The 18200-nt window shown below is 39.9% G+C and overlaps 1 protein-coding gene across 1 annotated transcript; it reads left to right on the top strand.

The window, feature by feature from the left end:
• Position 1: 1 nt before the first annotated feature.
• On the top strand, positions 2–18124 carry LOC310966015 (sortilin-like; the record flags this gene model as incomplete). The annotated part of the gene is made up of 20 exons (XM_083939802.1): positions 2–238; positions 6164–6226; positions 6331–6404; positions 6506–6608; positions 6774–6935; positions 7062–7135; positions 8341–8390; positions 8481–8608; positions 9268–9412; positions 9728–9883; positions 10722–10834; positions 11087–11189; positions 11284–11452; positions 11625–11809; positions 11894–12083; positions 12208–12324; positions 12683–12791; positions 14655–14767; positions 14864–14990; positions 15073–18124. The coding sequence occupies 20 exons, from the start codon at positions 2–4 to the stop codon at positions 15085–15087; spliced, it is 2433 nt and encodes an 810-aa protein (XP_083795928.1). The 3' UTR covers positions 15088–18124.
• Positions 18125–18200: the final 76 nt, after the last annotated feature.

Below are 18200 nucleotides of genomic sequence, written 5' to 3'. Positions count from 1 at the left end.
CATGATCTCCGTATCTTGCATTTTGGCGCTCGGCTTGCTTTCGTCTGCCCTGGGCACAGACTTCCACCAGGGAGAAAACGTGTCCTTGTTGAGGAGGCTGGGGAGGGAGTTTGGCAGTGATGTGGAGCGACATAGTTTAGAGAAGTCGGAGGTTTCGAAACGCAGCGCAGGACTGAATGAACAGACATGTACAGCTCTGTCTGGAGTAGAGTCTGCCCTGCAAAACAACACCCATTCTGTAAGTGGCTTTTTCAGGTTTCTTTTTAAACCCACCAACACACACCAATAACACCTCTGACGAAGATTGTCTGTGTGTTGCTGAGTGTTAGCTGCAGTTTAAGTTAACTCTGTGGTCACTCAGCAGCACATGGAGCTGCTCATACTGTCCACACTGTAAACTACTTACCCAACATTTTCACATCACACAAACCTACAGCTTTTCCCGGTGCAACAGGATGTAGTTAAGACTCTACAGCTCTGTGATATGAATGAGGAGAGAAGTGAAGCCATGTTTATGGATAAACGGTGAAACGATCAATCGACTAAGTAAAATGACCATATTTGTGTACTCAAAACTCAAAAAGTGTCACAATGTCTGACCTTAGAACAAATGTTGAATTGATTAAATATCTAATCTGCAGAATAACTGATAATGAAAATAATAATTTAGTTGCAGCCTTGATCAAATTATCTTGATGTGCATGCCTAAACTTTAAATAATGATACATAATCGATTAGGCTATTTACTCAATTAATTGTTTGGTCTTTATGCTCGTTTTGTTATTGAAGAGTTCCCCAGATAATGATACAGTTTCGGGCAGCAACTCACAATTATTTACATTATTGTTTAATCTGACAGTTCATATATTGATTAATTACACAATAGTTAATAATTAATCAATGGACAGGTTGATCAGTCGATTAATCATTACGGCCTCTAATCCATTCTAATATCATACAAACCAGAAAAAAATCAACATATTTGAAAAGGCGGAACTGGCAAATGTTTTGCTTGTTTAAACAATCTAGTCACAAACTAGTTTATACTACTATTTATTTTAACTAGTTTCTAGTTTATTTTTCGGCCGATTAGCTTCCTGTTCCCCCTGGTACATCCTTTATAATTGATCTAAATTAATGTAGGTCATCAGTACGGGTCAAATCCATTAGTCCTGCTAACTAATTATGATGAAGAGTGAATGGAGGATGAAACTAAACAGCCATAACTATTTAGTTGTGTTCTTCCTTTCATTTAATACCAGTTTGTAAACTGTGTGACGGCATCTTTTGTTTTTCCTCTTTCTTCTTCTTTGAACTCTTTTGCACCGTAACCCTGATCCCATATTATGATAGACCAAAGGACACCTTCTGTTATTTTAGTTCTGAACACGATGTAATAGGAAGCATAACAAGAACAACCCAGATGTCCAGAGGAATGTTCAAGAATAACAGCTTGGTCCAACGCTTCAGAGCTCCACAGGACAGTCTTCCTGCTGTGTGTGTGTGTGTGTGTGTGTGTGTGTGTGTGTGTGTGTGTGTGTGTGTGTGTGTGTGTGTGTGTGTGACACCTGGGCTAGCTTTTGAGCATGAAAATGATTCTGCATGCTCCCAGACAAATATTTTTAAAATTGCCACATCAGACGAGTCTTGCCTACTCCTATGCTTCTTTATATGCTATTTTATGCCCTGATTGACTACACAGGAAGTGTTTTGTCAGCCAGCCCAGGCTTTGCCTTATTTTCTCTTTTTTGAAGGTTAATTTAGAAGACTGTCTGGTTTACAACCTAGCTTGTTGTTTCTTTCCGTCTTTTTTCTTCTCCTCTCTACGTCCCATCCTCTATCCCCTCTGGCCAAAAAAAGGTAGAGAAAAAACATGTTTTGTTTTCAGGGTGAAGCGTAACTGGGTCGCAGCCAGCTGTGGGAGCACCAAGTAAAGCAGCAGAGTTGATGTTCCACATGGTGTGAGCAAGAGTGAGAGAGAGAGAGAGTTTTGGAAAGTATGAGTTTGTTGATCTACAGGGAGAGAGGTCCAATGAGACCAACAAACTGGTGAAAATAGAGAGGCATTTGTACTTCAATCTCCAATCTTCAGTTACGATCAATTATGTGTATAGTGGTAACCAACCTCAGGGGCTGAAAAATGAAGCCAATGCGGAAGATCCTTGAATGGCCACTTGAGGCTGGCGCCAAAAAGGGAGTCAATCCTCATAGACCTCCATGTTAAAATTTCGAACTTTTTAGCAGAAATAAACACATACAGTCTGGTGCAAAAAACCCTTCTTTGATCTCCATAGCTAATTACATGTAATTTCATCAACTAGACGTTAAAACAACTGTACGGGAGGTGAATATTTTTTGCAACTCACCTGCTTTGATTAAATTAAAGCTATACACAGTTAAGGGTGTGGCCGCTTTGAGTGACAGATGGGTGCCGTCACAAGAGACCGTAGGATTCAATGCCACAAGTACAGTCAATAATTTTCTTGACTAATCAATTCATTGTTTGGTTTATAAACAAAATCAGAAAACAGTAAACAACACTAAGAGTCTATAGTCATTAGGGTTGCAAAGGTGCAGAACATTTACGGTAAATTTCTCGAAACTTTACCCAAATGTGTGCTTCAGTAGTCCAGGGTTCTAGAAATCATCTGTGCATGTGATGGAGGAATGTACCGTGCACAAAGGGGGCGTGGCCTCAATACCCCTGCAGTAAGCAGCTTGCTATGTGCATTGAGGAATAGCATGGATACTCTCAAGTTTACTTGCATGGACTGTTATTTTTTAGTAAAGATTATGCTAAAATATTTTTTTTCCAACTATATTTAAAATCCCTGTTGGGCCAACCTTCAGTTTTGTAAATTCCAGGTTTATTTCCGTTCATTCACATAAACTCTCGTAAATTCCCGTTCCAATCCCATGGAAAGTCTCCAACGTTAAAAATTCACAGTCTTGTGCAATCCTAATAGCAATGCTAGCATCTTTGAGGCTGCACAGTCGTGCTTTGAGCTAATGCTAACACTAGCATGCACAACATTCAAAGAGACAACACTACTATGCAGATGTTCAACATTTATAATGTTTACTATGTTCACCATCTTAGTTTAACATGTTAGCATCCAAATATTTGATAATTAGACCTTAGTATAGAACAGATTCTGCCAGCATAGCTAAAAACAAGTTAGATAATCAAAACAAGTTTGGCTTGACTGACTAATCAGTTATGCAGCTAATCATTCCAGTAATAGATATATTACATATTTTTACTTTTTATGACATTTTATAGACAACCGAAAACACTTCTGCATTGTTTGTCCTGGTTTTGGACAATAATAATCTAATGGCCATAAATACGGCCCTGTTTACATCTCCGCAAAACGTAGCCAAGCATCAGAGGACTGGTGTACAAAGCTTCATGTGTTAGATCAGAGCTGAGAGTGTTTGACCTCCTCTTCTGAAGTTTTATGTGTGTAAACATGGCTGGAGCAGAAAGGTTAGGATCCAGAGCAGAGGGAATAAGGAGCTCATTGTGTTGGCATCTAAACTCTGAGAGAGGACTTTGCTTTGCTCCCACCCACCCACAGTGTATTTCTGAGTCTGCATGAACCTATGTGTCTGCCTGTTCATGTACAGCAGCAGTTCACCTTTTAAATTTGAAAGTTGAATGTACTGAAACGTCTTGATTGTCGTGAGTTATTGTGCAGCTGGCACTTAGAGGGGCCTTTTCAAAGCAGATGATCCCTTAAATTCAACATGTGATACAGCATGAGGTCATGTCTGGCTAGTGAGGCCACATCCAACCAGGTCAAACATTTATCTCTTGTTTTTTTTGCTGACTAATATGTTTCTTTTCTTCTCTTTATTGTATCCTTCACCACTTCTGTTTTTTCCATTACAGAACAGGACAGGGTGATTTACATTGACTCCCTTTCTCGCCCTTGCTTTACCCTTCTGCAGTCAGCAGTTTTCCCACAGACACACTTTCTCAGCCTTTGATTTATAATGCAATTGTTGATTGTTTGGGTTTCGGTCTCAGTAAACTGTAGCCAGTCAAGTCAGCATTTGTCCAGTCAGGAACAGATGTGCAAAACACCCTGCTGCTTAGATCTAACACAGGTGTACAAGCAACTGGCAGATATATTTGCAAAGAAAACAACTTGAAAACTGTTGACCTGCAGTGACCCTTCTGCCTGTTGGCCTGTTTGCGTTCTTGTTTCCTCTCTTGTAGCATAGGGTTTATACAATACGGCATAGCCCAGCGAATGTTTGATACCGGCGAGTGTTTGAGTTTTAATAATCGGACAATGATATTTCAGACAATACTCACTTTCAAAAATGTGGAGCCGATCCCAGCTGACAGTGCTGACCACCACCCCACTGTGTCGCCAGGGTGGAGATTTTTTTTATTTATTTGTTTTTACAATTTTTTTGGTAGTTTTTCTAGCCTTTATTAGATAGGACAGACAGGAAATGGAGTGAGAGAGAGAGGGGGAGACATGCAGCAAAGAGCCGCAGGTCGGAGTCAAACCCGCAGCCGCTGCCTCGAGGACCTTCAGTCTCTTTACATGGGGCGGCTCTAACCACTCAGCCACTGGCCGCCCCGGCAGATAATTTTTTGATATTTTCCCCAATTCTTCAGTGACCACTGTACCACGGTGACATTGACCACTGACAAAGTATTATGAGTGTGTAGCCATAACACTGACATTTATTCAAAAGCTGTGATAATGCTTTACTTTATAAACTACATAGAAACATGGATGGACTATGAGACCCTGGCCACAGACCTGTAAGAGGCCTTCCACCCATGTCAAAAGACATTCGACTTTCTTATTTTATTAATTTATTTTTCTGTTTTTATTTTGTGTCCCTTTGTGGTCCTTGTAAATCTCCATGTACTGGTAGTCTTTTCATCCCTTTTTTCACCCATTTTAGTTTGATGTTACATTGCAGTCATTTTGTATCTATTTTAAGTGGTTATACTTTTCTATGAGTCCTCTTTGTGCTTGTTTTAACGTCTATTTTTTGTTGTTTTCTCCTTGTAGTCACTTTGGGTCATTTGTAGGTGATATGTTGGTTTATGTGTATGTTTTTGATGGTTCTCCATGTACTTTCAGTCATTTAGCTTCTCTATGTGGTTTTATCATTTTGTGAGTCTTACCAGTGCCCGGTAAGCCCATTCAGTAATCTGTCCATGCATGGAAAGGGAGAAGATCAGGACATATGGGGGAGAGAGAAACAGACAGATTTAAAGCCAACACACTATGGTTTAATGGTATGAGTCTGTTGGGAGGACAGGACAGGTCATGCTTTACATTTTTTAACTGATCAACAGATTGACTGGCAGACTGCAAAGGAGGGGGCGATAAGTTGTCAAGCAATCAACCTATTAAGAGACGATGACATATTAGTTTGATGCGATGAAATGATTTATGCAGAGAAGAGCTGGAAAGCTGTGTTCACACACTTGGACAGCCAGGGCCAGCCAGTTTCCACTGGACCTATTTATTACGAGGAGTTTCCAGCAGCCAGACCTGGCCGGCTCCTGTGGCTTTATAGAGCTGTTTGCAGACTCTCCGGGGCTGGACTCACCTTGTAAACATCTCTGCCCTGCCAGCGAAAGAGAGGAGTGGAGAAACCTTTAAATGGCTAAATACGTTGCTGAAATGACCAAAGACTTAAACGTCATTCTGGATGAATAGCCTGAAATTTTGTTTGCAGTCAGCGCACTTGCTGTGAAAGTTCAAGTCTAAACTCGTTCTATTTATTACCTCTACTATTATGTAACACTGAGGTTTGTGTTTTTAGATTTTAATTCAATAAATGCGTTAAAAGTAAGTGTTTTGTATTTTGTTTGCTCTCAGAATAGAATACTTTCAGTCTACATTTACTGTAACGTGTGTGTGTGTGTGTGTGTGTGTGTGTGTGTGTGTCTCTGTTCTGGCTGTGCTCGGAACATCAGTAATTGCTTTGTTCTCTGGCCTCAGCTTTGTCATTTAAGTAGGGAATGTAGGTCACACACGCAGAGTGCATCCAAATGGCCGAGTTACTTTGGACAGTAAGAACAATTCATTCTGCCCTCGCGTTAAGCAAGTGACAGAAACACAAATAATAATAATCATAATCTGGGTTTTCTGAAAACTTTTCTTTTTTACTTCCATTCCAGTTCACCTTCAAAGTGAGGACCATGGGTTCACTGTCACTGGCCTGGGTGGGAGATGCATCAGGGGTGAGTTTGTTTACATGTGTGAAAATATATGACTAAACCAATAAGAAAAAAAAAGACAAACATGTTGTAGAGATGGTTGTGTGATACCTGCTCTCTTCTCCTAGGTGCTGTTGGTGTTGACGACATTTCAGGTGCCGTTGTTCATGATGCGTTTCGGCCAATCTAACCTGTACAGGAGGTGAGAAACGCTTTGTGGTTGATGACACACTAAACAGAGCAGTAAATCATTTGATGTAGCTCTGGTCTGAGGGTCTAATTGCAACTTTGTCACTGTGTCAGTGAAGACTATGGGAAGACGTTTAAAGATGTGACTCACCTGATCAACCACACCTTCATCCAGAGTGAGTTTGGCATTGCCATCAGTCCTGACCACTCTGGCAAGGTGAGCTGAAGTGTATTATTCTTAAGTGCTGAAGATGCAGGACCTTTAACATACAGACCCCTGTTTATGCCATACATGGGTATTTGTGTTTTATTGCGGTTGGTCTATGTAGTACACACTATACTGTTGTGGAATATGACAGATCTTCTCTGTGTTTGGTTTTAGGTGATGCTCACTGGTGACGTGTCAGAAGTCGGTGGGTTTAAACTGTTTCGCTCACAGGACTTTGGCATGACCTTTGTTCCAACAGACCTGCCATTTGAGCCCCTCATTCAGATGCTGTACAACCCTGGAGACTGCAAAGTACTGCTGACGCTCAGTATCACGGTAGCAATTTTCATTCTTCAGACCAAACTAAACCTCAGATCTTAGTTTTGAGTTTTAATAGCTGGATGCCAAACTTTCAAGCTACGAAATTCTTGATTAGGCATAAACTGAATTTTCCCCCTCCAGTTGGACCTGTGGCTGTCTGAGGACTTTGGGGCCACCTGGAGGAAGATCCATGACAGTGTTTGCTTGGTCAGATGGTGAGAATCATCCTCAAGATCATCCGTCATTGTTGTAATAAGTTAGAAACACACACAAGATACGTGGGCACTAGATGCTAAATATATAATGGATGGCATATTGAATAACCAAGTCAAACATCAGGGACTGTAAGAAAATGTTTGTTTTTTATTTTGTTTTTTTAAAAGAAAAATGCAGTTTTAAATGTTTGTTTTGGTCCTTCTACATGACAACCCTGATGATATCATAGTGAAGGTTTATGATTCAAAACCCTCATATTGATCCTATTTCCTACAAGAAAATAAAACCCTGACGTAACTCATCACTTCATCCAACCCTGAGACTTGATTGATGTACTCTACATGTGGATAAATGTATACTTCTGATCCATGGAGCACACACAGTAGTTAATTAGTAAACGATAGATGTTGCTAGAAAAGCATGAAATTAAATATATGCATCTGGGGCATGGAACAATTAAATACCCACTAAAATTCAGACTATGCTTCCTTCTGCAAAAGGAAAAATACCCCACCTTCTTCCCTGATAGCTTTTAATACTTTTATACATTTAGTTGTTAAGTTTTGTGTGTGTGTGTGTGTGTGTGTGTGTGTGTGTGTGTGTGTGTGTGTGTGTGTGTGTGTGTGTGTGTGTGTGTGTGTGTGTGTGTGTGTGTGTGTGTGTGTGTGTGTGTGTGTGTGTGTGTGTGTGTGTGTGTGTGTGTGTGGTCGTGTTTTTGTTATTGCAGCTGTTTTTCTCACAACAGTTTGGATTACTCTTGACTGGTTTTATTCGGGCACCAGAGTTCACATGAGGTTGTGGTGTCAGCCTGCAGTTGTTAGCGCAGTATTGTGGGAACATTGTGATAGCTCTGCGTGACCACAGCTGTTATTTAGGCCCCAAACTAAATTGACTGCAGAGAGAGGGAGCTGAGGCTGCTGTCAGAGTGAATCATGAGTCAGCAACGGCATTCTTATTCAGCCCACAGTCCTTGAACCAGCAGAATCTTTCCTGTGTGAAAACCTTCGTCCCCATTGGCAGCCAACAAAGCCAGTGAGGGCTTGGAGTGCGGCCCGGCGGGGTCGAACAGCACTTAGAAGAAACCACAACTATAATCTATGATCTCTACAAAAAGTGGATTTACAACGATCAGATGTTTAAAAAATGTGAGCAGAATTAGATTGTTCTTTTCTTCAGATTCTTCCTTTCTTTTTGTCACATACAGGGGTCCAAAAAACAGCATCTACTTTACAACAAACTACAATGGGTCATGCAGTAAGACCATATATTTATATCTCTCTATATATATGAAATACATATATATAAAATTCTGCAACACATCTAGTAACTCTTTCTTTTTGTTAGGTGATAAAGGAATGTTGGAGTTAAGGAAGACAGCAGACTATGGTCGAAGTTTCCAGACCATTGCAACAAGAATTTACTCCTTTGTACTGGGAGGGCGCTTTGTTTTTGCCTCCATCATGACTGGCATGGTATGTATGTGTGTGTGTGTGTGTGTGTGTGTGTGTGTGTGTGTGTGTGTGTGTGTGTGTGTGTGTGTGTGTGTGTGTGTGTGTGTGTGTGTGTGTGTGTGTGTGTGTGTGTGTGTGTGTGTGTGTGTGTGTGTGTTTGGATGACTGCAAGTGTTTCTTCACCTTTATTGCACCTAAGAGCAGTGTGTATAATGTTTCTTTATAGGCATAAATGGTAACAAGACATATTTAGACCTCCGCCTGTGCATTTTATGATGTAAAGACTCAGTGGTAGTGGTCTATAGCCATTCTTGACATGCGACCTGTATCTGGATAAGGAAAAACATGTTAATGCAGGCACGCAAAATATGCATTGAGATGAGAATGTGAGTGGATCAGCCAGACGACATCTGGAAGTGGTTTGGCTCATATTGTGATCAAATCTCAGTCAGGTATGATTGTAATTTGTACAGTATGACCACATTCTGAAGAAAATAATCTGCCTCAAATCACGTAACTCTGCCTCTTCGTGCTGGCTGAAGATGCAAAGCTAAAGCTCCATTAAATAGCTTTATGTGATTTGTGTGTGCTGGCCCTTTAACATGGCTTAACAGTGAATATTTCTGTCTTAATTTGTGTGTGTGTGTTTGTGTGTGTGTGTGTGTGTGTGTGTGTGTTAGGGTACAGAGCGTGTGATCCACGTGTCAGTGGATGGTGGTGAGGTGTGGAACATGGCTCAGCTTCCGACAGTCAACCACGAGCAGTTCTACTCCATCCTGGCAGCCAATCAGGACATGATATTCATGCATGTGGACGACCCTGGAGGTCAGAACCAGTGAGGATGCTAACAGTGATGATGATGATGATGATGATGATGATGATGATGATGATGATGATGATGATGATGATGATGATGATGATGATGATGATGATGATGACTATGTTGGTAATTACAGATGATGCAAACGATGAACAATAATTTTGATACTGCAAAATAACGTTTATGCAAACAGTCTAATTAGGTATCCCTAAACAAGATCCTGAAGCTGCAGAAAGTTTCTCTCTGAGGATCAGTAAGCAGCAGCGGCTGTCACACAGTGTATAATACAAACCAGTGTGTGTGTATACTGTGTTGACCAGACTCTGGTGTTGGAACCGTCTATGTGTCCGATGACAGAGGAGCAGTGTTCTCCAAATCTCTGGAGCGCCATCTTTACACAACCACAGGAAGCGACACCGACTTCACTGCCATTACCTCACTCAGGGGCGTCTACATGACCAGCATACTCACACAGGGTGGGTCAGCGTGCTACGTGATATGTACTTACATGTTTAAGAGGGATCTTCTGGTTACAAAAAATAGATTTTATAACATTTAATTACAAAGAGTTGCAATAAAACTGCATTTCATTCTAAACACACTTAGATGTGATATAAAATGGTCTTATATATTGAATTTGGGGCGAAACAGTAAGAAGGACAGCACTGCCTACTCATTTTCACAGAACACTACACATTAATGAATCGATTTCTTGGTTTTCCATCAGTGAAAAATGTATTTAAATGGGAAATAATTTGACTGTACTTGAAACTTGTTTAGACCACCCTGAACATCTCATCACCTGTTTGCAAGTTATTTTATTAATGTACAGTAAATTAGTGACAATGAGGGAGATGGTTGGAAATCTTTCCCTTCTTGGTACTTTAATTCCAGCATTCAGCTAAGACTGAGCTGCTGCAAACTGCAAAGTTTTAAATGAATATTGTGTTTCCATGAATTTCGGATAGTGTAGCTTGTAAATACAGTTTTTTTCTTCTATATTTAAATCTTTGAATCTTTCTTAAACAGACCATAATCTCTCTAACCTAAACAAAAAATAAGGCAGACTAAATTGTGCTGCTATTGATAATTTCTCTAAAGCAAATTCCAGATTGTCTTATTTGGTTGATTTTCTCAACATAGTGATGGTGAACTAGGAAGCAGGAGGGGATCAGTCTAGAAACTGCGGAAATGTTTGAAAAAAGTCTTAAGTGGTGTGTAAAGTTTGTATATTATTGTCTGCAGTCTGTGGGCTAAACGTGCAAAAGAGATCAACATGGACCCTGATGGTGATTGAAGTGTTTTTTACTTCAGATGGTGCAGTGGAGACAGTAATCACCTTTGATCAAGGAGCAAAATGGCAGACGCTGCGCAGACCGCAGAACAGCCACTGTGACACTGATACCTCTACCAACAGGCCGAACAGAGTGAGACATACATTTCTATACAGTCATTTGAAATATAAACTTTGTCAATGAGATGTGCATGTACTTTTTCAGTATATCTGGAGTGTTTAATTTACGTTATGTGCTATTTTAGTTTTTGTAATTGTATTTAAAATGTTCTGTTTTTTGCTTCTATGGAATTTTAACGTCAACATTAGACAGTGTGAGTGTCTGCAGTGACTCGTGAGCATGTTGACTTGGTACCAACAATTAATTATTATCATGTCTTTACAGTGCAGACTTCACATCCACGCCTCCTACAGCACCACAATGAAGATGAACGTCCCCATGCTGCCTCTCTCACAGCCCAGTGCTGTGGGCCTCATTCTGGCCCATGGTAAAAAAGAACAAAACACAAATATATCTTTGCACTGATTAATTTCGATGCATGGTTAAATGTCTCCTAATACCGTTGTCCTCTATTTCTTCAGGCAGCATCGGAGATGCGGAGTCAGCTCTCTCCCCTGACGTGTACGTCTCTGATGACGGGGGATATTCGTGGCTGCTGGCTCTCAGGGGCCCCCATCATTACGCTATACTGGACTCTGGAGGGTTGCTGGTAGCTGTGGAGCACACCAACTCACCTGTCAACCAGATAAAGTGAATATACAGTAACTGAGTGTACTAGACAACTTATTATTATAGTATTGTTTTTATACTTTTGATCATGTTATGCCCCACACACACACACACACACACACACACACATACATACATTCACACACACACACACATACACACTAACACACACACACACACACACACACCTCAGGTTTTCAACAGATGAGGGGCAGTGCTGGCATACATACAACTTCACCAGCGACCCACTTCACTTCAGCGGTATGGACAGTGAGCCCGGCTCTCGCTCCATGAATGTCAGCCTGTGGGGCTACAGGAACGACTTCAGCAAATGGCTAGTGATCACCATAGACTTCAGCAAGCTCCTCACCAGAGACTGTGAGTATGTGAGAGGATATGGATGCAACACGAAGTGTTTCACCTTTTTTGACTTATTTAGTGCATGTGTATGTATATGGGCAGGTACTGAAGGGGACTATGTACTGTGGCTGGCTCACTCTGAAGACCCCAGTGGATCCAATAATGGCTGTGTGCTGGGCTATAAAGAGACCTTCTTACGCCTGAGGAAAGACTCTGTCTGCTGGAACGGGAGAGACTATGGCGTCACTAAGAAGCTGTCCCCATGTCCGTGTACGGTGGAAGATTACCACTGGTATGTTTTTGTGAAATACCAAAATAGATAAAGTATATAGTATTTCACCCTGCATTTAGTCACTTACAATGTCGCCGTCATTTTTTTGTAAGAATGCCACGTGAGCTTCTGTTTTGTCTTACAGTGACTTTGGATATTACCGGCCAGAGAACAGCTCCGAGTGTGTTGAGCAAGAGGAGATGAAGGGTCATCCTCTGGAGTTCTGTTTAAATGGGACCACCGAACAGCTGCAGACCAGCGGGTGAGGATGTTTGTTTTTAATCTTTTCTCTCTCTTTCCTTTGCTATACATTAGGAGACAAAATCCTCTTATAAGCTTATGCAAAATATACAGTAATTATGATTGTGTGATATGTGTGTGTTTCAAGTCCTATCCCTGTATTGTAAAAGGTAAGAGGTTATAATAATTGAGTTACAAGCGGCGTAAGAAATCGTAGTTTCATCACCTAACTTCCAGAACAAATGCTGTCTTAGTTTATTCACTAATAAAGTGTAAAAGATAAAGAAAGAAAGATGAAAACTTAAGCCTGAGTCATAAAACTGGTTAGCGTGCTTCCACTTCTGCCTCCACATGTCTCTCTGTCTCTCCTTACATTTCAGCTACCGGAAGATTCCAGGAGACCAGTGTGAGGGAGGTTTCCAACCAGACAGGAAGGAGACAGACCTGAGGAGGATGTGCACGAGCAATGCCCTTTATCCAAATTCTCTGGTCAGTTCTGCTCATTCTGAAAATGAGACTAGGTGGGCTAGCTACACAGTAGAACAATATCTACCTGGTTTACTGCATATTGGGACACCATGAAAATCAATAGGGGAACCTCTGATATTCTGCATATTCTGTCAACACTGAGGGCGCGAGTGGGTCATCTAGTGGCGATGTGACATGTGCCAGTCAAATGTGCACATTTTAACTAAATTTCTAAAAAAGAATCAGCAAAAAGTACAAATTAATGTTTCCATCCACTAAGGTGACGTGAGTATTAGGGCACTTATTCTCCAGTCGGATGCGATTAAACTATTGCTGCAGAAAGTTCAATTAACAGATGGAAAATGGCATTGATGTGTGTGTCCTGTATTCATTTGAGGAAGATTACAGTCTCCTTGCTCTAGAGAGATCTGATGTTTTCATCTGCCACTCTTCAGTGGACATTTAGGTCACATGATTTTTGTATGTCTTGAACTATATGATTTATAAATCTTTTGTGTTTTCATCGCACTTTGTCACATTATCCTTTTATCAGTAGACTTTTCCACCTCAACCAATCATAAAACAGTACATAAAACAAGTGAATCGTGTAGTTGGGATTTTCCACTTCAGGAAAAGTCCCTTCTGAGTTTTATTGCAATTAACAGTGTTTACATTTGCAAATGGTTTTCCAAGCTTGTATGGCAGAGAGACCCAGAAACAAATCCTATTGTGCATACAGCACCCAGTTATTCAAATAAAACAAAATAGCCAGTGAAGCAGAATTTACACTGGTCAGGTCAGGCGTGAGTGAGTCAACAATGGCTGTCCACCTTCCATTGGTGCACATGGGGACCTGCATTGTTACAGGCCCTGATGACAGTGATACAGTGTGATAATCTCTCTTGCTGCATATTTTGCCAATTCATGCAATGTGAGCACATTTGTAGCTGAGAAACATTAAATCTGGTGAATCTTTTATAATAACACTTTTTTTTTACTTTTCAAAACATAGTTACAAAGTGCTTTACAACACAACAAAACAAAATAGAGCAGACTTTACATGAAGCACATAAAACATACAAATAAAACAAAACAAATAATTTAAAAATCAGTATAAGACAACTTAGGAAAAGTCAGGGCAAGCCATGCAATAAAAATAGGTCTTTAACTGAGATTTCAAAGCTGACACTGAGTCTGAAAGCCTTTTGTCCTCAGGCAGGTTGTTCCAGAGCCTCGGGGCCCTGATAGCAAAGGCACTATCACCCTTAGTTTTCATCCTGGACTTGGGAACAGACAGGAGGCCTCTTCCTGAGGATCTAAGATTACGCTCAGGCTTGTAGGGGGTTAAAAGGTCTCACATATATTCTGGAGCCATGTCATGAAGAGCCTTAAAATTAATTCATAAAATCTTAAAATCGATCCTAAAACTGACCGGAAGCCGGTGCAGTGAGGCTTAAATAGGTGTAATAGGATCGACCTTCTTAGTTTTGGTTAGTAGAGCCTCTACTAACTCTAGAGCCTTAGAATTTTCTGGTTTAGGCAGGAGGAAAGTAATTTACAGTTTCTGCGTCTCTGAAGTTTAAAATCGATCCTATTTTTGCAATGTTTCTGAGATGGTAAAAGCATGTTCCAAGCCTTTATTATATAGGACTGACAGGAAATGGGGTGAGAGAGAGGGGGGGAGACATGCAGCAAAGGGCCGTAAGTCGGAGTGGAACCCGCTGCCGTTTTCTCGAGGACCTTCAGCCTCTTTACATGGGGCGACTGCACTTACCATTCAGCCACCGGCCGCCCCGTCCTTTTGTCAACTTTTGTCATGTGACTGATGCAATATACTTTCAAAGGTTGTTTTCAGTTATTTCTGTTTCATGTAACTCTTAACAGACTGAAGACATCTCACCGAACACCGCAGTCATCGTGATGGTTGTCATAGCGATGCTTCTGACGAGTGCTGTTGCAGGCGTTTGGCTGGTTAAGAAATATGTCTGCGGAGGACGGTCGGTTAACTTATGTTTCATCTTTCCACACACAAATAAACAGTGGGAATACTGCATTTCTACTCTGTTTCTAATATGCACTCCTGTTCTCATCAGGTTCCTCGTACACCGATATTCAGTTATGAGGGAACATGTTGAGGCCGATAAAATAGAAGGAGTCGATGACATTGATGCTAACTACATGGAGACAGGAAAAGCCCAGTACAACGAAGACTCAGATCAGGTATGATGCTATTTAAAAGGCTCTATTTTTAGTTAAACTTTGTGATTGTCTATTAATCAATTTGTGTTGTTTGTGTCCACAGGACCTCTTAGAATAAGGTGGACATTTCTCCCCACTCAAAAGGCTCTTCAAGACAAAATTTAGCGCAGTCTTTCATGATGCCTGGGCATTCCTGTTGCTCCCACACACCGATTAACATTCGCTTCTCACCTCTTGCTATCCCCTGGTGGCTGGAGCACTCAGCAGCAACTCACATTGCTTCCTTGTACCAGTTGAGTCTCCCAAATGGCGAACTGGTGTTTTGGGAGGGGGGACAAAGCCGGCGCAGAACAGAAGCCTCGGGGGTCCCTGGAGAGCTTTTGTTGTTTCTGTCACAAAGAGTTCTGTGAAGGCCACTGAGTCTGAATACGTGCTCTGTTGTAGGTTTCCTTTCATGCTGACCTGAGAAAAGATGGCCTTTCATATCATGACACACTGCAGGAGCACAATATAGAGGCTAGATACAGAGGCTTACAGACAATGTTCTACGATAAGAGTTAGGAAACAACACAGGTATATTATGATACGTTTTTTAGCTTAGAGATGATGTCTGCTGTCAGTTAAGTAGTTTTTGTACTCGGTACATTTAAAACTCACATGATATAGTCAAGTTTTGCATGGCGGCCTTTTTAATATTCATTTTGTCAGCTTCGCCAGTCACTAAAATTAGGCTAGACTACTCACTCAGAAAATACACAGCCTGAATTCAGGAGCTGTGCCTTTAAATGAGCCGTCACGACTTCTGTCGGTTGTGATGTCACAATTGAATTATATATAGGTTGAAGTGCTGCAACAGTGAGGTTACCGTCATTCATGCAGTGACGGTGCAGACACTCAGATAGCGCGGATGTGGAAAACCTGTAAAAGCTGACCAATCAGAGCAGACATTTTCAGGAGGGAGGCCTTAAAGAGGCAGCATTTCAGACAAACAGTGCAAGAAATTTAGTGTGTTTTTGAACATTAAAGTATGTAAACATGTTGTAGTAGAAACCCAAAATACAAATATGAACCTAAAAATGAGCATATATGGGACCTTTAACATACCTGGTCACTATTTCTAACTATTTTTGTTTTTACCATACACAGTATATATTTTTTAGTGGTAGAAATTAATCAAATCAATCAAGTGATGCACTTTAGATATGAACCTTTCATGACACTATAGTAGCTGTCCTTTTGTATTTCATGCCACTTTCCCTTTTAAATGTAGGGAATATATATAATCAAATATTTGAATAGTCAAATATTATGATCCATATATGTCAACATTTTTGTTTTGATCATTTTAATTAGTATGAAATAGTTTAAATTGATAGACAAGTCAGACTAAAATATAAACAAGTACACATACAAATACTTTTTAGCCAAATTAGTGACTACTAGTTCCTATTTTAGAAGATATTGTAACTATTATCAGCTACCAGATAAATTATGTCGACTAACAAGAAGAACAATAAACAAAATCACTGAAGAATTAACGTTAGTCTTGTATTTCCAGTGCCTATTGAAACTTTTGAAATAAATGTTAAAAGAGCCTGCCTTTTGTTGTGAAGATATAAAGCAAACTCATTTTTATACAGTGCAGCTTCAGATAAGCAATATCTTCTACTCCCCTGTATGTGTGGTGAAAATGAAAGACTTGAATAATTGCCAAAGCACTTTTACTGTTTTGTTTTCTAATTGTAGAGGTGAAATCTAACCTTCGCCCAGCATTATATGAGGTATGAAAGTAATGCTACAGTAACCCAAACCCTTTACTTGAACCTGCCTAACAGGGTGCACCAATATGTTTCTGATGTGTGTTATTATTATTATTTTTGGCTGATATTTTCCCCATTCCCATATTAGCCAATACCAATATGCATTTGTCTAACAATCCCAATGCAAATGCAGCCACATTCAAGTTAATCAAGTGTTTTTATAGAACATTCTGGCTCGTTTCTGCTACTGACAGCAGAAAAACACACGTTTGTGCATCTTAATATTAACAGTACAAACATTTCCAGCTTTACACTGATCAGCCAGTCTTCTAATAATGTGTGCATTTGAACTTATTATTAATCTGACAGAGCAAAATATCCACAATAACAAAACTAATTTATCAGATTAATGTGCCTGGTGGCCATAGTGAGCATATACTTTATTAAAGTAATTGAGTTACAGCTTTTCCCAATAGACACTTCACTGTTCTGAAATGTTAAGATGAGATATTGACTGGCTAACATTTCTATTATCTGCAATGTAAGAACTGTAACTTTTGACATGTGCAGGGCTGATGGCCAGTGCTTGTGTTCTCCGGCAGAGTCAATAATATCCCAGCCAATAAGCTATTGTAATAAGCTGGCCTAATATAGAGGCATATTCTCAAGGACTGTTGGGTGGACTTTGTCAGATATGAAAGCTACATATGCTTGATGCTTCTTTATTTACACAACTGTCAGTAAGAACAAACCCTGCTATTTACTGGACTCGATTTCTTTTTTGCACTGCATCTACAGATCTGTGAAAAAGTTGCATTTGTGCCTCCTTGTACATCTATTTTGTTTAATATTCAGGCAATGAGTTGTAATCTTCATTCCATCTTTCATCATTCTTCAGTTTGCTAGAATATCAGAGATGAGTATCTCTGAATTAAACTATTCTGTAGCACAAATGTTTTATGACCATGTTTGCAGTTATTCAATGAAATAACACAATTGGTCTTACATCCGTTCAGTTCTGTTTGGGTTTTGTCAAAGTCAAGTCAATAAACACATTGAAAGTCTGTCAATAGCAAAGTACAGCCTACTAAAATGAAAAAAGGAGCCAGTTGTGTCTTAAACAGTGTTTTATTATTGTAATTGCATGGGTGAAAAGTATTGGACCGTATGATGACCACCAAGATATATTTAAGATAAGATAATCCTTTATTAGTCCTATAGTTGGTGATTTTTTCAGTGTTAAAGCAGCAAAAGAGGATAGTGCAAATAACAAAAGCATCAGTAACAGATGCAAAATATAATAGCCCATGTTAACAGTAAAAAAGTAGAATTGTTTTTTTTTTTAAAGTGACACACCAAAAAAAGATGACTCATGTTTTAACCAATAAAACTCATCAGTTACTTAAAACCCCTTGAAATGGGTTTATTGTGTGCTGTAATGTTTAAATTCTAACATCATATTTTATGAAAA

This window comes from Echiichthys vipera (assembly GCF_963691815.1).
Source record: "Echiichthys vipera genome assembly, chromosome: X".
Classification (NCBI taxonomy): domain Eukaryota; kingdom Metazoa; phylum Chordata; class Actinopteri; order Perciformes; family Trachinidae; genus Echiichthys; species Echiichthys vipera.
Note: the sequence above shows the minus strand (reverse complement) of the source record. Positions and strands in the feature narration are given on the sequence as shown.